This window comes from Sus scrofa, chromosome 7, assembly GCF_000003025.6.
Source record: "Sus scrofa isolate TJ Tabasco breed Duroc chromosome 7, Sscrofa11.1, whole genome shotgun sequence".
NCBI classification, from domain to species: domain Eukaryota; kingdom Metazoa; phylum Chordata; class Mammalia; order Artiodactyla; family Suidae; genus Sus; species Sus scrofa.
Genome location: NC_010449.5, coordinates 76,316,734 through 76,340,591, shown reverse-complemented (window position 1 = coordinate 76,340,591; position 23,858 = coordinate 76,316,734). Strand labels below are relative to the sequence as shown.

The window sequence follows — 23,858 nt, the reverse complement described above, 5'->3', positions numbered from 1 at the left end:
AATCACCAAAAGAAGGATGAAGGAAGATTCCACTAAATGATAATTGAACTCTTCCAAGGCTTTCCCCAGGATGAGCTTGCTGAAAATGGAAAATTTCAAAACATCCTGGACTCATCAGATCCTGTGAACTGAATAAAGACAGAGTCCAAGGAAACCATTCTCCCACTGGCTGACCATTCAGGATACTTTGGAAGTGCCGGCTGACCAGGATACTTTGGAAAAGGATAGTTGTCTTTAAAGAATGCTATCGAATTCATGAGGGATGGAGGTCTCATACCTAACAGTGTAAGATCTGCATTTAGAGTCCATAGATAACATTGCAAGGTCAAGAAATACCTTTGAGCCAAGAATCTTCTGCAGTCTGTAAGTAGTGTATGGCCTGACTGGAACTTCCCCAAATGGCTGCTAGAACCTAACCCTCGGCCTGAGGGGTAATCTTCACCTTGGCACTGCAGAGGATGGCGCAGCCAAGGCTTCCCCAAACCCTCCCCTTCCTGGTACTTGTCTTTTATATTCCATCATAAGGTAGGGCACATAAAGCACATGTACTGGGTCTTGTTTGTAACTTTAGCTGCACCATCCTGGTCAGTGCTTAGGCAAGTCAGTGTTTATCCAAGCAGAACCATTAAGTTCCTTGTGTTGAGGACCTTTGCCTGTCCCATCTTATGCTCTGTGTAACTGTCTCCTTGGAAAACCCAGAGCTCAGAACAATATCTGGGTGAAACTTAACAATTTTCATTAGAAGAAGATTTCACCCACCTTCTAAGAATAATAGAACTGTCCAGAAGGCAGAACAAACCTCCAGGACATGGCTCTCAGACTGCCAGGCAATTCTCCACTTTAACTCACCAAGGATAAAGGGAGAAGTGCCTGAGATTGATGAAGCAGATCCCTTCTCTTTGTATCTGACCCCCTAGCTGTTGACCTCCCATTTGCAGTAGGAAATAAATAGAAATTTATCAACAACCCTGCCTATGAGCTCTATCCTTGGGCTGATCACAATGTCTTTTCATGCTTTATTTGTGCGAAGCTCATGATTCACCATGAACCCAGACCTTTCTATTCCCCTTCCACTCACATCCAACTCTTCCTCATCTCAGTCTTTATTCCCGTTTCTCTCCCAGTGTGTCCTATCAGGATTTTGTCTAAATGATACTCATCCTATTAGCTCCCGATGATATTTCTGGGTATCACATTCATGTTGGATTCTGTTTCTGTTCCGGAAAGATCTGGGTAAATTTCTTGTCTGACTGAGCTCACCTTTGAACCAAATTATTGGGCTACAAAGAACTCTTTTTCAGGTCACTGAGGATCTAAGCAATATTGAGCCTGAAAATAACCCCTGGGGAATTAGCACCTAGTCACATCCTCAGAGGTTGATCAACTATTTTGTGTTCTTTAATAACTGTCAACAAAAGTTAGATACAATAGTAGTTTGTGAAATAACTTTGAATAGTGTAGCCTGTGCTGAAAAGAAGGCAAATCCATAAAAAAGGGAAAGTTTTTATAGTTTACCATTTCATCTTCTCTACTAATATGGCCTAGCATCTCCTCTATCCTACATACCTAAACTGGATCCCAGTCTTATTCTCCACTGACTGGCAAATAATTCTTGTTACATCTCTGCCTGATAATTAAGGTAGCAGTTGGTAATGCTTAAGGAAGGAAATTTCCAGGGATGCTGACTTTTAAAGAGAGATTTTTTTAAAAATACAGCTTTATTGAGATATAATTTAAATACCTTAAAATTTACCATTTTAAGTGTAGAATTTAATGACTTACAGTGCTGAGTAACCATCACCACAATTCAATTTTCAAAGACTTCCATCACCCCCATAAGGTCCCTCATGCCCATTCCCAACCTCAGCCTCAGGCACCCACTAATCAACTTTCTTTTTCTATATATTTGCCTTTACAGATAATTTTTTATTTTTTATTTATTTTATTTTTTATTTTATTTTATTTTATTTTGTCTTTTTGGCATTTCTTGGGCCGCTCCTGCCGCATATGGAGATTCCCAGGCTAAAAGAAACAAAATGTCGTATTATCCCATTGTGTCATCTCTGCCTCCTTTCCTCTTCAGGGGTGATCATTATCTAGAGGTTGGTTCTTATCCCTCCTACCCATAGTTTTATGCTTTCTCAACATTGTGTTTTTGAGATTTACTGTATTTACACATGCAGATCTAGTTTATTCATTTTCACTGTACTGTTCCAATGTGCTACTTTAACACTTTGATGGATATTTATATTGTTTTTCAGTTTTCTCATTATAAACTATATTATTTTCACCTTATAAATTATAATTATCATTTGTGGCAGGGACAATGATATGTATTTATCAAATTCTTTTTCATTTTGCTCCTTCTTGAACAATAGAAACTGTACTTTCTAGTCACCTTGCAGGGCCATGTGACTAGTTTTGGCCAATAAAATGTGAGCAGAAGTGATGTGAGTCACCTCCTGGGTGAAGCAGTGAAGAGTCTCTGATTCTCTGTGATAGTACCCCTCTCCCCTCTCTCCACCCCTCTCTCCTTCCCTCCCCATTGCATCATGGGCCTGGAGGTTGGCTGTAGAGATGATGGCGCTACATGCGCATAGTGGCCTTAATTCCTCAGTCATTGACAGGAGTTGTTCTGTTGTATAAGTATCTACATAATATCCTCAAATTTGCCCTTTGGCATGAAAAGCCTAAACTGTTTACTATCTAGCCCCTTACAGAAAAATTTTCCTGATCTTTGGTTTGTTTTTTGTGCTAATCTCATGTTGTTTCAAAATTAATATAATTTTATAATAAATTGATACCTAGTATGGTGAATACCCTCTCATTCTTGTTCAAAATTTTCTTGAATGTTCTTGGCCTGTTACCTTTCCTTTTTTTACTTTTATTTTTTTATAATGATTTTTATTTTTTCCATTATAGCTGATTTATACTGTTCTGTCAGTTTTCTACTGCACAGCGAGGTGACCCAGTCACACATACATGTATACGTTTAAAGAGATATCTTTTTAAGGATTTTGGGCTCTTTGCTGCGAGGAGCACTCTAGCAGACCCAAACAGATATATGTCTATTTACTAGCTCAGACTCCAGACCATTTCAAAGGTAGAGTTTTTCCCCTTAGAGAATGTTTGTGAAGAGACATCTCCACCTTCTCATAAGGAAAAGCAAACTCTTTTCAGATGGACCAGTTATATGACTCTGCAGGGTTGCTGTCCTCTAGGAAGTATAACATAAGTGACACATCCTCAACCTCTTCTGTGTCAAACACCACCAAATGCATCTTGCAGACATTTGAGGTATTATTCACTCATTCAATAAATATTTACTGAAGCTGATTATTTACGGAAACTTGTACTAAGGGCTATATAAAATTTAGAAGTTAATAAATCTTTGATTTAATGAATGACAAGTGAAAAAAATGGTAAAATACAATAAAAATTAAGTGGTATATAGTAAAATTATCAGATACAGGGGAAAAACTCAATATATTCAAAAGAGAAGTCTTCATGGAAATGATAGCACTTAATGAGGAGAGACTTAAAAGATAAATGGGACTTGGAGTTCCCATTGTGGCTCAGTGGTTAACGAATCCGACTAGGAATCATGAGGTTTAGGGTTCAGTCCCTGGCCTTGCTCAGTGGGTTAAGGATCCGGCGTTGCCGTGAGCTGTGGTGTAGGTTGCAGACACAGCTCGCATCCCACGTTGCTGTGGCTCTGGCATAGGCCGGCGGTTACAGCTCCCATTAGACCCCTAGCCTGGGAACCCCCATATGCCGCGGGAAGCAGCCCTAGAAAAGGCAAAAAGACCAAAAAAAAAGGTAAATGGGACTTGTAAGGCTGATTATTCCAGTCTGAAAGGATGCCATGTACTAAAACCCAGGTGCATAAAACGGATAAAGAATAAAAAAAATCACAAAGGGTTTGTTGTATCTAGACCAGATGAGAGGATGTAAGTAGAAGAGACACTTGCTATATCATATGAGGACATATCATTAAGAACCTTGAACACCAAACTCCCACTAAGGGATTTTTATTTAGGCATATTTTACTTGGATTCTTCCTTTTTGATGGATATGAGTTGTGCTTTTCTCTTTTAGATTTCCTCATTCCTTTTTATTAATCCAACTACCAGTAAAAGTAATCAAATTTTCAAGTAATGTTAAAACAGCAAGAGAGTGTCCATGCATCCTCAATCAGTATAGCCAAGGATATGAATTCCCTGTAGTGAATGACTAAATAATGGAAAAATGTTACCACCCTGAAATATGAACTACTTACAGATGAAGACCCAATACTGAAATAAAGATAAAACCGAAAGATACTGAAATAATGTTGGGCCAAAGGAATTTGTTGAGTCAAGAATAAAAATATGGTTAAGAAATGTAAGCAAGAATGTTCCCTTGTGGCACAGCAGGTTAAGGATCCAGCATTGTCACTGCAGCACCCTGGGTTGCTGCTGTAGTGTGGGTTCAATCCCTAACCTATGAACTTCTATATGCCGTGGGCGCAGCCAAAAAAGAAAAGAAAAGTAAGCAAGAATAATTTTTGTTTTGGTATCTTCCTTAGGGTCCCTGCAACACCATTCTCTCCTCTTAACACACAGACACAGCAGGGGGACCGTACAAGAGACAAGTACCTCCAGAGGCCTCTGCAAAACAGGAAGAACCCTTTAATCTCAAAGGAAACACTCATCCCTGTTCCTTTCACTTCCAAGCATCCTCAGGTCCCTAGAACATCATGGCTCCTGATGCTGCACACTCTGATTGGCCAGCCCCAGCAGAGCTCAGAGGAGCCATGGGGAACCTCACCACTGTCACCGAGTTTGTCCTGCTGGGGCTCTCGGATGCATGTGAACTGCAGATGCTCATCTTCCTGGGGCTCCTCCTGACCTACCTCCTCACTCTGCTGGGGAACCTCCTCATCGTGGTCGTCACCCTCATGGACAGGCGCCTCCACACCCCCATGTACTACTTCCTCCGCAACTTTGCTGTCCTGGAGATCTGGTTCACCTCAGTCATCTTCCCCAAGATGCTGACCAACATCCTGACCAGACATAAGACCATCTCCCTAGCAGGCTGTTTCTTACAAAGTTTCCTCTATTTCTCCCTGGGCACCACAGAGTTCTTTCTCCTGGCAGTGATGTCCTTTGACAGGTATGTGGCCATATGTAACCCCTTGCATTATGTCACCATCATGAGCAAAAGAGTCTGTGTCCAGTTAGTCCTTTATTCATGGATGACAGGATTTCTTCTTATTGTCATTCTAAGTTTCATCATATTTCGGCAGCCATTCTGTGGCCCCAATGTCATTAATCATTTCTTCTGTGATAACTTCCCGCTCCTGGAACTCATATGTGCAGACACAAGTCTGATAGAACTCCTGGGTTTTATTATGGCCAACGTCAGCTTACTGGGCACTCTGTTGGTGACGGCCACCTGCTATGGCCACATCCTCCACACCATCCTGCGCATCCCCTTGGCCAAGGAGAGGCAGAGAGCCTTCTCAACCTGCTCCTCCCACATCATTGTTGTGTCTCTCTTCTATGGCAGCTGCATCTTCATGTATGTCCGGTCGGGCAAGGGCCGCCAGGGGGAGGACAGGAACAAGGTGGTGGCCTTGCTCAACACTGTGGTGACCCCAGTGCTCAACCCTTTCATCTACACCCTGAGGAACAAACAGGTGAAGCAGGTGTTTAGGGAGCAAGTGAACAGACTTTTCTTATAATGCTGTGGACCCAAGTGGCTGAAGCTAATAACCCCAGTCAAACAAAGGGGACATCAGGCCTTGGCAAGAAATGGGGGCTTTCTTATTCAAAAAAGCTTGATTAAAAAAAAAAAGGCTTGATTACCAGTTTATGGAGTTCCAGTCACTGTGCAACTCAGCATCAACTCGTAAGCTCTCTGGACCCTTAAGGCATTTTTAGTAATCATCAGATCTGAATATTTCTGTTCATTCTATGTGTGTCTTGTCTGGCTTCCCAATAGAACTCAACAAGCTCTTTGAGGACAGGGACTAGCTCTGTAATCCACCACAAGCCTCAGGCACCAATCCTTGGTCATGGACCATATAACTAGTCAGTAAGTACATTCAGACAATTGATTGCTTTCTGTCTGTTTCTCCCACACCTTCAGAGGAGAGAATAGTCCTCCGTCAGACCTGTCCTCATTTCTCACTTATACTCCTGTCAGAGAAATAGATCACCAAGAGCCTCCCCAGATAAGGCCAGTTGCTTATTACCTTGCATGGTTCTTTAGTCTTAAATTTCCTAGAAATGCCTCATTCCTATTGAGAAATGTACTAGTTGGTTACTTCCCTTTGTCCCAGATTTCTCATCTGTAAAAAGGAGAAGACATGCCCTTTCCAAAGGATCGTGATGAAAGTCCAGTGAGATTTCTATGAAAAGTGCCTTTGATTGTGACAGGAACCTAATAAGTCCTCAGTAAATGTTGGTTCCTTTCCTCAGTTCTCTTTCTGCCTTCCTTCTTTCCCTTTTGAATTTCACACCAATTATTAACAAAAGCTTTTTTGTTCAAAATGCTATAAATTCTTTTTTTTTTTTTTTGTCTTTTTGTCTTTTTAGGGCCGCACCCTCAGCATATGAATTTTCCCAGGCTGGGGTCTAATTGGAGCTGTAGCCACAGCCTATGCCAGAGCCACAGCAACGCCACATCCAAGCCGTGTCTGTGACCTACACCACAGCTCATGGCAATGCCGGATCCTTAACCCACTGAGTGAGGCCAGGGATTGAACACGCAACCTCATGGTTCCTAGTCGGATTCATTTCCACTTTGCCACAATGGGAACTCCAAAATGTTGTAAATTCTGTATTCAAAATATTATACTAGAAAGTTAAATATAATATTTGACCTACTTAAATGTGTTACTAAGATGGTCCCTATTTTGATAAGATGAAAAGCTCATATGGGTAAATAATCTAATGTTGAGAAATGATTAAATTAATTAAATCAATCACAAAATAATTATTACATAAATGCCTTGTTTCAGAAAATGTCCTGGGGGAGCTCCCATTGAGGCAGAGCAGAAATGAATACAACTAGTATCCTTGAGATTGAAGGTTTGATCCCTGGCCTTGCTCAGTGGGTTAAGGATCCAGTGTTGCCATGAGCTGTGGTGTAGGCTGCAGACTCGGCTCTGATCTCAAGTTGCTGTGGATGTGGTGTAGACTGGCAGCTGCAAGTCCAATTCGACCCTTGGCCTGGGAACTTCCATATGCCTCAGGCATGACCCTAAAGGAAAAAAAAAAAAAAAGCAGTAGGTTTGTCTGAGAGATAATACATAGTGTATACCTTTGAAGAATTAAAATCTAATAAGGAAGATAGAAAATATACCTATAACTATAATTAAGGATGTAACATGAATTGTGTAAGAAAATATCATGGTTTGTGTGTGAAAATAATTCTTAAATCACAGTTTTTAAAACCGGGAGGAAATGGATGATTTCCTAGAGAAAGAGAATTTTCAAAAATCTAGGAGTTCCCTTGTGGTGCAGTGGGTTAAGGATCCAGCATTATCACTGATACAGCTTGGGTTCAGTCCCAGACCTAGGAACTTCCACATGCCAGGGGTACAGCCAAAAAAAAAAATCTAAAATAAAATAGAAAACTTAACTAGGCAAGTTACCATAGAAAGATTTTTAAAAGGAATTATATAAACTAAAAATCTATGTCCTCAAGAACAAAAACAACCTAATTCTACAAATGGCCAATAAGTATGTGAAAAGATGTGCAACATCACTGATCATTAGGGAAAAGCAAATCAATGAGATTCCACTTCATACCCATTAAGATGATTATTTTTTAAAAAAATTTAAACAGATAATAGCAATTGGCACAAATGGGGAGAAATTAGAACGCTTGTGCTTTATTGATGCAAATGTAAACTAGTGCAGACAGTGTTGAAAACAGTATGGCAGTTGCTTATAAAACTAAACATACATGTATCATGAAATCCAGCATTCTCACTTCTGGGTACATAACCAAAGAATGGAAAGCAGGGGTTCAAACAGGTATTTGTACATCCATGTTCATAAAATCATTATTCGCAATAGCCAAAAAGGTGGAAAGAACTCAAATGTCCACTGATGAATGAATGGATAAACAAAATGTGGTATATACATACAATGGAATATTACTCAGCCTTAGAAAATAAGGAAATTCTGATAAATGCCACAACATGGAGGAACCGTGAAGACATTATGCTAAGTGAAAGGAGCCAGACACAAAAGGACAAATATTGTATGATTCCACTTATATGAGGTATAGAGTAGTGAAAATCACAGAGACATAAAATAGAAGGGTGGTTACCAGGGGTGGGAGGTGGGGTTAAGAATGGAGAGTTATTTTTTAATGGTTACAGAATTTCAGTTTGGGATGATGAAAATGTTCTGGAGATGGACAGTGGTGATGATTACACTGCAGTGGGAATGTACTTAATGCCACCAAACTGTACACTTTGAAGTGGTTTAAAGGGTAAATTTTAGGTTAAATTGTATTTTACCACAGTAAGAAAAATGGTGATTCCAGATCAATAACAAAACCATCTTATCTTTGACTGCCTCTCTTTCTCTTATATCCCACTTTCTCTTATATCCAGCCAATCTATCAGCAAATTCTGTGGATTATATATTCAAAATACATATAGAAGCCCACCATATCTTGCCACCACCACTACCATCTTTGGCCATACCACCTTCCACTTCCTCAAGGACACCCATCCCCTGCTTTCCACCCGCATCCCATCCCCACATCCCTGGAGGAGGGCAGAGTTAGAAAACACAGCTGAGGGGGAGGTGGGCCTGCCGAGTGAAGATAGAGAAAGCCAAGAACACACAGCCTTCCTCTCTGAAGATTTCTTGCCTGAAACAGGCCTTAGATGGAGGAAGGAATCCATTTTACCTTTAAGTGAAGTTCAAAATTTTACCAATTGCATTGTAGTGGACAACTCAATAGCACCATCTTGTAACAGATGGAGAGTGGAGGACCTCCTGAATTATAATGGTAGTCAGAAAAGTGGCCTTACCTGTTCTGGGTTCCATCCAAGAGTCAAGGAAGAAATAACTACATGAACAGACTTAAATGGGCATTCAGAAAGGAGGTAGAATGGAGACTGCATATTATAAATAAAGGATTATTATTCATAATATGCAAAGTAAGGGAATTCCCATTGTGGTTCAGTGAGTTAAGAAACCAGCATAGTGTCCCTGAGAATGTGGGTTCAATCCCTGGCCTTATTCAGTGGTTTAGGATCCAGTGTTGCTGTGAGTTGCGATGTAGGTCACAGATGTGGTTTGGATCTGGTGTTGCTGTGGCTGTGGCATAGGATGGCAGCTGCAGCTGTAGCTCTGATTTAGCCCTTAGCCTGGTAATGTCCACATGCTGCATATGTGGCCCTCAAAAAAAAAAAAAAAAAAAAAAGGTGCCTAATTAACTCAAGCCTTTTGCACAGCAAAGGAAACCATTAAAAAAACCAAAAAGATAACCCACGGAATGGGAGAAAATCTTTGCAAACTATGCAACAGACAAGCGCTTAATCTCCAGAGTATACAGACAACTCATACAACTCAACAACAAAAAAACACACAACCCAATTGAAAAATAGCCAGGGAGTTCCCGTCGTGGTGCAGTGGTTAATGAATCCGACTAGGAACCATGAGGTTGCGGGTTCGGTCCCTGCCCTTGCTCAGTGGGTTAAGGATCCGGCGTTGCCGAGAGCTGTGGTGTAGGTTGCAGACGCGGCTCGGATCCTGCGTTGCTGTGGCTCTGGCATAGGCCAGTGGCTACAGCTCCGATTCGACCCCTAGCCTGGGAACCTCCATATGCTGAGGGAGCGGCCAAAAGAAATAGCAAAAAGCCAAAAAAAAAAAAAAAAAGAAAAAGAAAAATAGCCGGAAGACCTAAGCAGATATTCCTCCAAAGAAGACCTACAGATGGCCAACAGGCACATGAAAAAATGCTCAACACCACTAAGTATTAGAGAATTGCAAATCAGAACTACAGTGAGGTACCACCTCACACCAGTCAGAACAGCCATCATTAACAAGACAACAAATAACATATGCTAGAGAGAGTGTGGAGAAAAGGGTACCCTCCTTTACTCTTGGTGGGAATGTAAATTGGTACAACCACTATAGAAACAGTATGGAGCTACCTCAGAAACTCAATATAGAACTGCCATATGATCCAGCAATCCCACTCCTGGGCATCTATCCAGACAAAGCTTTCATCGAAAAAGATACATGCACCCCTGTGTTCATCGCAGCACTATTCACAACAGCCAAGACGTGGAATCAACCTAAATGTCCACCAAAAGAAGAATGGATTAAGAAGATGTGGTCCATGTATGCAAGGGTATTCTACTTAGCCATAAAAAAGACAAATTAATGCGATTTGCAGCAACATGGATGGGACTAGAGATTCGCATACTAAGTGAAGTAAGCAAGAAAGAAAAAGACAAATACCATATGATATCACTTATCTGTGGAATCTAAAATATGGCACAGATGATCCTATCTACAAAACAGAAAGAGATCATGGCCCAGGAGAGCAGACTTTGTGGTTCCCAAGGGGGAGAGGGGAAGGAGTGGATGGGCAACGAGGTTGGGGTTTGGGGATGCAAACTGTTATATTTGTAATAGATGCACAGTGGGTACCTGCTGTACGGCACAGGGAACCATGTGTGATTAGGTCACTTTGCTGTACAACAGAAATTGAAGAAACATTGTAAACCAACTAAACCTTTAAAAAAAGAATAGCCATGACTTGGTTATTGTTGAAGCTAAGTGGTGACTACATGAAGACTCATTATATACATATTTTGCATATGTTTGAAATTTCCAGGGAGTTCCCGTCGTGGCGCAGCGGAGGAGAATCCAGCTAGGAACCATGGGGTTGCAGGTTTGATCCCTGGCCTCGTTCAGTGGGTTGGGAACCTGCTATTGCCTTGAGCTGTGGTGTAGGTTGCAGACGCGGCTCAGATCCCACATTGCTGTGGCTGTGGTGTAGGATGGCGGCTACAGCTCCATTTAGACGCCAGCATGGGAACCTCCATGTAGCGTGGGTACTGGCCTAAAAAAACAAAACAAAACAAAATTTAAAATTAAAAAATTAAAAAATAAATTTCCATAGTAAAAAATAAAACTAAAAAAAAAATGGAAAACTTGAAACAAAAGGTAATGTCATTATGACCTTGGGTAGCACCCATGGTAATGCAACAAGAAAAAATATGCGAGAGATATTACACAGGAAGAACTGGATAGGGTTGGGTACTGAAGAGATAAAATGATCAGAGAAAAAAAAGTAATTAAAGGAAATCCCCAGGTATTGAATCTAGGTAATTATAAAGATGTTATCACAGAATGAGAGCAGTAAGGAGGGAAAGCTAGCTTAGGGATAAGAGTGGTTCTATTTTAGACATCTATATCGTGGGCACACCCAACATGGGACATGCATGTTGATTGGAATAAGAAACTCTTCACAGCAGTTTCCAGTGGGATTGGAATTGTCCAGTTAGTCATCTCTCATTCTCATTGTTTAGTTTTTGCAAAGAAAGCTGTCTTAAAAGTGAATTGTCTTTAAACTGAGAAGAAAATTGTTAATATTTTTAAGTTTGTCCCTAACTGCTTCAACATCTCTATATTAAACCCAGGAGGTAGTGAACACTGCTCGATATACCTTTATATAAGAATCATTAATGATATCAACCAAGTTCAAAGTTCAGAGTATAAGTAAGTTCAAAAGAGCTTTCATCCTTAGATTTCAAGACCAAAAGTTATAGGAGGTGTGACATCTAGAATCACTTCATCATACACTGAGTGCCCCGCCATGACATTTCACATATAAAGGGTGGACAGTTAAGGATCTGGCATTGTCACTTCTTTAGCTTGGGTCACTGCTGTGGTGCACTTTAGTCCCTGGCCCAGGAGCTTCTGCATACTGCAGGTGAAGCCAGAAAAGCTAGAAGAGAACTATATTAGTTATCTATTGAGTATATTGAGTTATATGTTGAGTAACACATTACCCCAAAACAACAAGCATTTGTGAGCTCACAGCTTCTGAGTTAGCAATCGGGACAGGGCTCAACCATGTGCCTCTGGCTCAAGGTATCTCTTAAAGCTGAGTATACCAAGGTTTAGGCTGGGACAACAGTCATCTCAAGACTAGTCTATTAGAGAATCTGCTCCCAAATTCACTCGTATAGCTGCTCATAAATCTCAAGTCCTTACTGGCTGTTGGCAGGAGATATAAGTTCTTTGCCATGTGGGCCTCTCCATAGGGCAGCTCACAATGTGGCAGCTGGCTTCCCTCAGAAAAAGCAAGAGAGCAAGAGAGGGCATGCAAGGTGGAAACCACAGTTTCTTCGTAACATTCTCAAAAATGTCGTCTCATCCCTTTTACTGTATTCTAGCTATTAGAAGCTAGTCACTAGGTCCATTCACACATAAGGGAAGGGGATTACATAAGGACATGAATACTGGGAGGCGGGGAGTTCACATCTCTACTCAGAACTCTCCAGTAGCTTCCAGTTGCACTTGAAGCCCGTCCTTCTTAGCAGGTGTGGTCCACAAAACTCTCCAAATGTTGATCCCAGCATGAGTTTTCAGCCAGATCTCAAATCACCCTCATTCACTTTCTGATTCACTGGCCTTCTTGCTTCAACTTAAAAGTACCAACTCTGGGAGTTCCCGTCGTGGCGCAGTGGTTAACGAATCCGACTAGGAACCATGAGGTTGCGGGTTCGGTCCCTGCCCTTGCTCAGTGGGTTAACGATCCGGCGTTGCCGTGAGCTGTGGTGTAGGTTGCAGACGCGGCTCGGATCCCGCGTTGCTGTGGCTCTGGCGTAGGCCGGTGGCTACAGCTCCAATTCGACCCCTAGCCTGGGAACCTCCATATGCCGAGGGAGCGGCCCAAGAAATAGCAACAACAACAACAAAAAAAAAAAAAAAAAAAAAAAAGAGAAAAAAAGACAAAAAAAAAAAAAAAAAAGTACCAACTCTTTGCCATGCCATGGCCTTGACATATACTCTTCTCTTACCAGAAACTCACTCAACCAGTCATCTGGTAAACCCCTATTCTGCCTTCAAGTCTGAGCTGCCTTCGCACTTCCTCAGGCCTGCCTTTTCTGGCCATCAGTGCAACACAGGTCTCACCACTTGTTTTTCCTCTCCTAAAGCACCCAGTTCTGTCTTCACAGCCCTCATAACATCTTGTTATTACATATCTATTCACATGATTTTCTCTCCATGAGGTTTTTTTTTGGCCCTTTTTTTATTTTATTTTTATCATAGTTGATTTACAATGTTCTGCCAATTTCTGCTGTCCAGCAAAGTGACTCAGTTCTACATATATATATACACATTCTTTTTCTTGTAATTATCTTCCATCATGTTCCATCACAGTGATTGAATATAGTTCTCTGTGCTACACAGCAGAACCTCGTTTCTTATCCACTCTAAATGCAATAGTTTGCATCTACTATCCCCAGACTCCCAGTCTACCCCACTCCCTGCCCCTCCACCTAGGCAAGCACAAGTCTGTTCTCTATTCTCCCTGAGTTTTACTATGACAAAAAGATTAATTTTTTTTTCTGTTCAGTAGAGAATAAATCAGGTTCTTTTTCCTTTAGATGAGGGCCCTTTTCCTAGAAACAAAGATGTTCTTAGTAAAGATAAAGTCATGAGCAAGTTTTTATGTCCTCCCTGACTCTCCCAAGACCCAGTGGGGAAGAAAAGGAAGGATCCTAGTCAAACAGGGGAGTTGAAGTTTCTCTTTCTCATGAGGCCTGGCAAGTGTTCACAGATGGATGATCACCACCTGAGAGCTACAGGGATTGGAAAGCCAGGCCCTTTCTTGTCTGTCCAGAGGAGGAATCCATTGTCTATAAGCATATCCCAGCTGGTGCAACCAGCGTGTGCCATGTACCCTCCTTAACCTCAGCTATCCAGCCATCTGGGCCTCCTTCTTATCGCTTAGTGGTGTACCGATGGTTCTTAGCAGGAGTAAAGTGTCTAACAAGCAGTTCATACAAGATAACCAGGTGTTCAGGGAGGGGTTTGCCAACCCTTGCCATCCTGCTACATCAAGGATAGCCAGGCTTTCAGGGGAGGGACGCCCTAGTCAGATTAAGTCCCTGATCCATTTAAAGCAGAGAGCTGAGTTCTCCTGTGGAGCAATGGGTTAAGGATCCGGCATTGTCACTGCAGCAGTTTGGGTTGCTGCTGTGGCATATATTCACTCCTTGGTCTGGGAATTTTCACATGCTGTGGGTGTGGCCAAAATAAATAAACAAGTAAAACAGAGAGCTGAAAGCCAGATCTTCATTTGCCTTTTGGAACACATTGTTGGCTCCTAAAATCATACTACTTAAGTTTATTCAGGTCACATTAGTTTTATCCAGTCTAGGGAATAGTTTGGTGACCAAAGAAAGAAAGAGGGATTACAAAGTAGTTTTAACTGGAATGGCCCAAGGACCATGATGAAGACTGTTTCAAGGTCCTTTTACCAAGATTCCTCCAATGGAGAGTAAGCTCCATGGGGACTGAGAACCATGCCTGTTTCATTCACCACTCGGAGACATCCTCAGTACATCACACTACAGTGCCTGGCATGTAGTAAGTGTTCAGTAAGCATATTCTGAATGAATGAATAATAAATTAAAAGTTCTTCACTCAAACACACTCCAACTTATCCTTCAGGTCTCAGCTTTAAATATCTCCATCAGAAGCATCTTCCCTTATCCTTCTATCTGGTTCAGGATCTCCTAGGGGCTCTTCATCAGAACTACTAGTCACAAGAGTAATTCATATTTGTGTGTTTCGTGTCTGTATTTCCCATAAAACTCTGCTCATCTCTGATATCTAGGACTGTGCTTTTCACAAAATAAGTACTCAATCGAAATTAGTGGGACATTTGAATAACTGTTACTTTGCTACAACTAAGCCTCGTTAGAAGTTTCCACACTTCTTGGTCAGAACAAAGTAAACTTTCAGCCCCAAAGTTGAAGAGAGTAAGAGACAAGGGACCTGCCAAGATCCCTGTTACCACTGGTGGTAATGGCTCTCCAGGGACACATGGCTCCATTCTTCAAGAGAAGCGTGAGAATCTCTAGACTGCTTAAGTGTGAGCTGTGTCCCTTGTGTTATCTCTGAGTTTCCATGGAGACCAAACAGAACCCCAAGCAGTCCAGGCCTGATGCCAGCTCCACACAGACAAGGAGTCTGCCGTGATTACTTTATCCCCTGAATCCTCTGTGGGCACCATGCCCCTGGAAGGGCTGGAAACCTCTTTAGCCCAACTGAAGATGAGTCATATGAATCTGCATCAACTGATAACCTGTCTCTGCCTTGGTGTAGGAGGGATGGAAGAATAATAAAATAGATTTTTATATCCATTTCCCCAGGAAAGTGGTCACTGGTGACCCTGTGAGGAGTCAGGAACAATAGAAGCTTCCTCAGAAACTAGTGAACCCAGACATTCTGGGGAATATCCAGGGATCATTCATTTCTGAGGAAGATCTGGGGATGTGTCTATGACAAGAGAGAGAACATTTAAGAGAGATTGGTTGTTGGAAAATATGGCAGTTTGGTGACATTTGCATGTGCTTCAGAAAAGAAAAGAGGACTTGTTGATGACCTACAGGCCATGTTATAGCTCTGGAGCTTCCCTCACTTTGAATCTCTGATGAACTCCCAAAAAGTGGACATTAATGAAGAGTCAAGAGCTTCCTGTGAAGACCAGGAGTCTTCATCATCAGAACTGCCTTGAAAACAACTGAGCACTTCACTCAGTAGCCAGTGAGGTAACCAGCATGTGGTGCAATTTGTGGAGTGAGGGGAAGAGGAATCTGATTCCTCTGGATGCTCTGCCTAGAAGCCTGTCCTCTGTTTTCAGGTGTCCACTGGTGAGCTATGACACAGCTGACTTCCTTTCACTTTTTTTTTGCCATGCTCAGTATCCTGACAGCTGATGAGTCACAGAATCATTAAGGCTTTTTCTCATGGTCTTCATAGACAGCCGTTTGTTTTTCCTTTGTCTCTCTTGCAATGGTCTACTCAACTCCAAGCCAAAATGGGCCCCCTGGGCTGGCTTCTTTTATGAATTTGAATTTAAGTTATGGTCTAAGCAGTAATAAAGGAAATAAAGAGAGGGAAGGAAAATCGCCCACAATCTTCCCATCCTTATGTGGCTGGTAGTTATGTTCCTTTTTCCATATCTCATTGAATTCTTCTCCACATAAATATATTTTTTCCAGGGATATAATGAACTGTGTTATCCTTTCTCTAAGGCAAGCTTATCCATTAGTTCCTGCTCCTGTCTCTGACAGACTCAGCTCTTCCCTACAAAAGCTTGCCTTAACTTGTCATTTCTCTCTCTCTCTCTCTCTCTCTCTCTCTCTCTCTCTCTCTCTCTCTCTCTCTCTCTCTCTCTCTCGTGTGTGTGTGTGTGTGTGTGTGTGCTGTCTTTTTAGGGCTGCATGTGCAGCATATGCAAATTCACAGGTTAGGGGTCAGTTTGGAGCTGCAGCTGCCAGCCTACATCATAGCCACAGCAATGCCACATCCGAGCCACATCTGCAACCTAAACCACAGCTCAAGGTAACGCCAGGTCCTTAACCCACTGGACAAAGCCAAGGATCAAAATCGGCCAGTCCACTGGTTGGGTTCATTACCATTGAGCCACAATGAGAACTCCAAAAACTGTCATTTGTATAAAGGACAACTTAGGCAGGCATGCTTAGTTCTTTATCCAGATCTCTAAGGACAATGTTCATCAATGCAAAAACTAGAAATCATAAATCCTTTAAAACTGGACATGTTTCCTAAAATTGACAGTAAGCCAATGAACAATTCTGAATATCAGCATTTATCATTATTATTCTTTATAATTATTACCTAGGAAATGATCCCAAAGTATTAAGCATGATACCTCTCCTGCCAATGCATGCTCTCCCCTTCTACATATAATAATTTCATAGAACGTGGATCCCTCAAAAGATATCAACCAAATAACATATTAACAGGAAGTTTGTAATAATGTGACACAATTTCGTTATAATAGAATGTTGGAAGGAAAGAAGTGCCAGATGCATTATCTATGAGTGTAGCTATAGGAAACAATAAACACTGGATAAGAATAAAAAATACAGTAGAAACCAATCAAAATCACAGTTGTCTCTGAGGAGCGATGGTGATTCTTTTTATTATAATTTCTTTATTTCCTCAACTTTCTGTAATAAGTTGATACTACTTTTATATGTTTAAGACTTTTTCTTTAAATATGTAGGCCCTGGAGTTGCCATTGTAGCAGAGCGGGAACGAATCCGACTAGGAACCATGAGGTTGCGTGTTCGATCCCTGGCCTTGCTCGTGGGTTAAGGATCTGGCGTTGCCATGAACTGTGGTGTAGATTGCATATGGGGCTCAGATCTGGCATTGCTGTGGCTGTGGTCTAGGCCGGAAGCTACAGTTCTGAATAGACCCCTAGCCTGGGTGCGGCTCTAAAAAGACAAAAGACAAAATAAAATAATAGGAGTTCCCGTGGTGGCGCAGTGGTTAACGAATCCGACTAGGAACCATGAGGTTGCGGGTTCGGTCCCTGCCCTTGCTCAGTGGGTTAATGATCCGGCTTTGCCGTGAGCTGTGGTGTAGGTCGCAGACGCGGCTCGGATCCTGTGTTGCTGTGGCTGTGGCTTAGGCTGGGGGCTACAGCTCCGATTCGACCCCTAGCCTGGGAACCTCCATATGCCGTGGGAGCGGCCCAAAGAAATAGAAAAAAAAAAAAAGTAAAATAAAATAATAAATAGGTAGGCCCCAAATCCTGGTATTTTTTCTCCAATTTTATTCTTATTTAGTCTTTTTGTTATCCTGCTAGGGTTTCAGCCACAAAGGGAGAGATAAAAATAGCTAATATTATGTGACTGCATGCTCGGTGGCCAGCCTTGTGCTAGGTGTTGTGTATATGCATTATTCACTTAAGTTCTGGGAGGATTTTTGACGTATGTAGTGTTAGAATTCCAACTGAAGAAGCAAAGTGTTGGTGAGTAAGATAACTGGCCCCAGACCAGCTAGTAGATAATGGAACTCAGATGCACCCACACAGTGTCTCTAACTTTAAATCCTCTGTAACAAGTTCTAGAGTATATGTCCCTTCAACACTTCCAATAAAGATCTGTGATCCGCTGGATATAGGATTGGCAGAAGGAAAGGTTTTATGTACTTGAGAGGCTCCTTACAACGTTTGGACAAATCTAAGAAAAGATGTCACCTGATCTAAAAGAATGAAAGGGATTTCATACAGTTTCTTTACAAAAACACAAGAAAAGGAAAAACAGTTAATAAAGGCAGAACATTTCCCAAACAGAATATGAGACCATTGGGTTAAACAATGTGACTGATGCAAACTCAATGAGGTATCTGGACAACCAACCTGAGGAAGGAGAAAAAGGGACTTGTAGATCAAAAAAATAAAAGATGCCTTCAGCTCAAAGTGCCTCTTTCCTTTCCATTCCAAGCATCCTCAGGTCCCTAGAACATCATGGCTCCCGATGCTGCACACTCTGATTGGCCAGCCCCAGCAGAGCTCAGAGGAGCCATGGGGAACCTCACCACTGTCACCGAGTTTGTCCTGCTGGGGCTCTCGGATGCATGTGAACTGCAGATGCTCATCTTCCTGGGGCTCCTCCTGACCTACCTCCTCACTCTGCTGGGGAACCTCCTCATCGTGGTCGTCACCCTCATGGACAGGCGCCTCCACACCCCCATGTACTACTTCCTCCGCAACTTTGCTGTCCTGGAGATCTGGTTCACCTCAGTCATCTTCCCCAAGATGCTGACCAACATCCTGACCAGACATAAGACCATCTCCCTAGCAGGCTGTTTCTTACAAAGTTTCCTCTATTTCTCCCTGGGCACCACAGAGTTCTTTCTCCTGGCAGTGATGTCCTTTGACAGGTATGTGGCCATATGTAACCCCTTGCATTATGTCACCATCATGAGCAAAAGAGTCTGTGTCCAGTTAGTCTTTTATTCATGGATGACAGGATTCCTTCTTATTATTGTTCCAAGTTTCATCACAATTCAGCAGCCATTCTGTGGCCCCAATGTCATTAATCATTTCTTCTGTGATAACTTCCCGCTCCTGGAACTCATATGTGCAGACACAAGTCTGATAGAACTCCTGGGTTTTATTATGGCCAACGTCAGCTTACTGGGCACTCTGTTGGTGACGGCCACCTGCTATGGCCACATCCTCCACACCATCCTGCGCATCCCCTTGGCCAAGGAGAGGCAGAGAGCCTTCTCAACCTGCTCCTCCCACATCATTGTTGTGTCTCTCTTCTATGGCAGCTGCATCTTCATGTATGTCCGGTCGGGCAAGGGCCGCCAGGGGGAGGACAGGAACAAGGTGGTGGCCTTGCTCAACACTGTGGTGACCCCAGTGCTCAACCCTTTCATCTACACCCTGAGGAACAAACAGGTGAAGCAGGTGTTTAGGGAGCAAATGAGCAAGCTCCTTTCCTAAAGATGAGCTGAACACGAGAGTGGGAGAAAGTTGACTCCTTACCTGAATCTGTAAACATAGCTCCTTCCTAATCTCCACGAATTATCCCCTCCTAGACAGTTTTATTTGTTTGTTTTGTTGTTGCACCCATGGCATGAAGAAGTTCCTGGGCCAAACCATGCCACAGTAGTGACCTGAGCTGATGCAGTGACAATGCTGGATTCTTAACCCACTGAGCCGCATGGGAACTCCCATAGGCAGTTTTTTAGCATGTGCTCCAATCTGCAGAGGTGTCTTACATTCTAATCTTCGTTGGCTCATGCAGTCTTGTCAGAGAATATAAAAAACTCAGTGTACCACAACTATGTCTGCTATGTCTTAATGTTTCTGACCCTAGATTATATGTGTGTTTCTTAATCTTGCCTCATTTTTAAGTTATAGCAATTCAACATACCTTCTTCACTAGAACCTTTCAAAACCAATTCAGATATTCTCAATGAGAATGTATTTATGATAGACTTCTGAATTATTAAATGTCCAAAAAATTAATGAGGTGAAATAACCAAGAAATATTGAATAAAAAATTTATCATATATTAAAACACTAACTCAAGAACAAACAAGTCAAACAGTGGAATCGATAGTCTAGAAGATAAAACAGTACACATAAACATCTAATAGATGATTAAAATAGACTTTCTAATCATCAAAGTTCAAATCAACAAATGATGCCAAGAGTATTGACTAACCTCAGTAGAAGACTTCCTTAAAGAAAGATTTGGGTCTAGTACATAGTTATTTGGGTGGAGCAAAGTTTGGAGCAGAAGATCAATTTAGGAGTTCCCTGGTGGCCTAGCAGTTAAGGATCTGGCTTTGTCACTGCTGTAGCTTGGGTAAGTGCTGTGGTGGGGGCTCAATCCCTGGCCTGAGAAGTTTCAGGGGGAGCAGCCAAAAAAAAGTCAATTTAAAAGAAATACATGCCTTAAATATTTATTTGAAATTAAAGCCTGGAAATACATATGTATTCACTAATCTATGTATGTATCCTTATCTTTGAAAATGAATGTAATGATTGTTGTAGTCTTTCTTGTTTAAACCACATTCATTTTTTATTTTTTTTTTATTTTTTTTTTCCTTTATAGTTAGTTTACAGTGTTCTGTTAATTTTCTACTGTACAGCAAAGTGACCCAGTCACACACACACACACACACACACATACATTCTTTTTCTCACATTATCCTCCATCATGCTCCATCACAAGTGACCAGATATAGTTCCCATTGCTACACAGCAGGGTCTCATTGCTTATCCATTCCGAAGGCAATAGTTTGCATGTATTAACCCCAAGCTCCCAATCTACCCCACCCCCTCTCTCTCCCCCTTGGCAACCACAAGTCTATTCTCCAAGTTCATGAGTTTCTTTTCTGTGGAAAGGTTCATTTGTGCCATATATTAAATTCCAGATATAAGTGATATCATATGGTATTTGTCTTTCTCTTTCTGACTTACTTCACTTAGTACAAGAGTCTCTAGTTCCATCCATGTTGCTGCAAATGGCATTATTTTGTTCTTTTTTATGGCTGAGTAGTATTCCATTGTGTATATATACAACTTCTTAATCCATTCATCTGTTGTTGTACATTTAGGTTGTTTCCATGTCTTGGCTATTGTGAGTAGTGCTGCAATGAATATATAGTTGCATGTGTCTTTTTCAAGGAAGGTTTTTTCCGGATATATGCCCAGGAGTGGGATTACTGGGTCGTATGGTAGTTCTATATTTATTTTTCTGTGGTACCTCCATCTTGTTTTCCATAGTTGGAAATTTTCAACTTTCCAATGTATGTTGTACCAATTTACACTCCCACCAACAGTGTAGGAGAGTCCTCTTTTCTCCACACCCTCTCCAGCATTTGTTATTTGTTGTCTTTTTAATGATGGCCATTCTGACTGGTGTGAGGTGGTATCTCATAGTAGTTTTTATTTGCATTTCTCTAATAATCAGTGATGTTGAGTATTATTTCATGTGCTTATTGACCATCTGTATATCTTCTTTGGAGAAATGTCTATTCAGGTCTTTTGCCCATTCTTCAATTGGATTGTTGGATTTTTGGCTGTTGAATTGTATAAATTGTTTGTATATTTTAGCAATTAAGCCCTTGTCAGTTGCATCGTTTGAAACTATTTTCTCCCATTCCATAAGTTGTCTTTTTTTATGGTTTCCTTTGCTGTACAAAAGTTTGTCAGTTTGATTAGGTCCCATTGTAAACCATATTCATAACGTGTACTTTCAGGAATTCCCATTGTGTTTCAGCAGATTACAAATCCGACTAGTATCCATGGGAGTGAGGGTTCCATCCCAGGCCTTGCTCACCTAACACAGCTCATGGTATTGCCGTGAGCTGTGGGGTAGGCCGGCAGCTGTAGCTCCATTTCAACCCCTAGCCTGGGAACCTCCATATGCCATAAGTGCAGCCCTGAAAAGCAAAATAAATAAATAAATAAAGTGTACTTTCAGAATTTGTTTCAGTGGTGAAAAAAAAACTTTTAAAGATGCTTGAGGAAAATATCTGTGAGCATAATTCTAGAATTTTTGTTTTTCATTTGTCTATTTGCCAATCTTCATAGTCCATGCCCATACCTAAATCAACAACTTTTTTCATTATCTGGCTTTATGTAACCCACTGAAATGAATCAAAACTTAGTTTTCATAGAAACAGCTTTGCTTTTACACTCATATTTCACTGGCTTATCTTTAGCTAAAATATCTCATTAAATAATAAATCCAATTATGAAGTCAAGGCTTGGAAGCAAACAACTGACTCTTGGTGCAAGCCAACTAGTAGGAATAAAAATATTCATGAGTACAATAGAAACCTACTAGCTGCAAAGCTAGTAGTTGCAAGGCATGCTATAGACATCAATGATTTTGAAAGACAATATAGCAGAGACTGAGAACAGCTACTAGAAGCCTGCTACCTAGCTGCCTATTAGCCATTTGATTTTTTTTTTTTTTTTTTTTTTTTTGGCTTTTTAGGGCCGCACCCATGGCATCTGGAAATTCACAGGCTAGGAGTCAAATCAGAGCTGTAGCTGCCTGCCTATGCCACAGCCACAGCAACGCCAGATCCAAGCCGCATCTGTGACCTACACCACTGCTCATGACAGTGCTGGATCCTTAACCCACTGATCGAGGCTAGGGATTGAACCTTCGTCCTCATGGATACTAGTCAAGTTCATTACCACTGAGCCACAACAGGAACTCCTAGCCATTTGATCTTGAGTAATCAATACTTCTTTGCACCTCATGTATATATATGGAGATAATAATAGTAGTTACCTCATAAAATCCTTATAAATGTTAATGTCTTAATATATGTTAGAATGCTTAGCACAGGGCTTGTTATAGAAGTACGGGGTTAAGTATCAGGTTTTACTGAAGGGATAAGTGGAATAAGTGAAGATAAGTTAAAAGATTATTTAATAACTTGGAGAAAACTTTCTTAGATCCTCACCTCATATCTTTTTTTTTTTTTTCGTTTTTTTTTTTTTTTTTTTTTCCCACTGTACAGCAAGGGGGTCAGGTTATCTTTACATGTATACATTACAATTACATTTTTTCCCCTCCCTTTGTTCTGTTGCAACATGAGTATCTAGACAAAGTTCTCAATGCTACTCAGCAGGATCTCCTTCTAAATCTATTCTAGGTTGTGTCTGATAAGCCCAAGCTCCCGATCCCTCCCACTCCCTCCCCCTCCCATCAGGCAGCCACAAGTCTCTTCTCCAAGTCCATGATTTTCTTTTCTGAGGAGATGTTCATTTGTGCTGGATATTAGATTCCAGTTATAAGTGATATCATATGGTATTTGTCTTTGTCTTTCTGGCTCATTTCACTCAGGATGAGGTTCTCTAGTTCCATCCATGTTGCTGCAAATGGCATTATGTCATTCTTTTTTATGGCTGAGTAGTATTCCATTGTGTCTATATACCACATCTTCCAAATCCAATCCTCTGTCGATGGACATTTGGGTTGTTTCCATGTCCTGGCTATTGTGAAGAGTGCTGCAATGAACATGCGGGTGCACGTGTCTCTTTTAAGTAGAGTTTTGTCCGGATAGATGCCCAAGAGTGGGATCGCGGGGTCATATGGAAGTTCTATGTATAGATTTCTAAGGTATCTCCAAACTGTTCTCCATAGTGGCTGTACCAGTTGACATTCCCACCAACAGTGCAGGAGGATTCCCTTTTCTCCACAGCCCCTCCAGCACTTGTTATTTGTGGACTTATGAATGATGGCCATTCTGACTGGTGTGAGGTGGTATCTCATGGTAGTTTTGATTTGCATT

At 41.4% G+C, this 23,858-nt stretch overlaps 2 protein-coding genes across 2 annotated transcripts; both read left to right on the top strand.

Annotated features, from left to right (window-relative positions):
- Positions 4,555–5,962, top strand: LOC100155532 (olfactory receptor 49-like). The gene has a single exon (XM_021100005.1). The coding sequence runs from the start codon at positions 4,739–4,741 to the stop codon at positions 5,723–5,725; it is 987 nt and encodes a 328-aa protein (XP_020955664.1). The 5' UTR covers positions 4,555–4,738; the 3' UTR covers positions 5,726–5,962.
- Positions 18,554–19,608, top strand: LOC100156740 (olfactory receptor 49). The gene has a single exon (XM_021100004.1). The coding sequence runs from the start codon at positions 18,607–18,609 to the stop codon at positions 19,534–19,536; it is 930 nt and encodes a 309-aa protein (XP_020955663.1). The 5' UTR covers positions 18,554–18,606; the 3' UTR covers positions 19,537–19,608.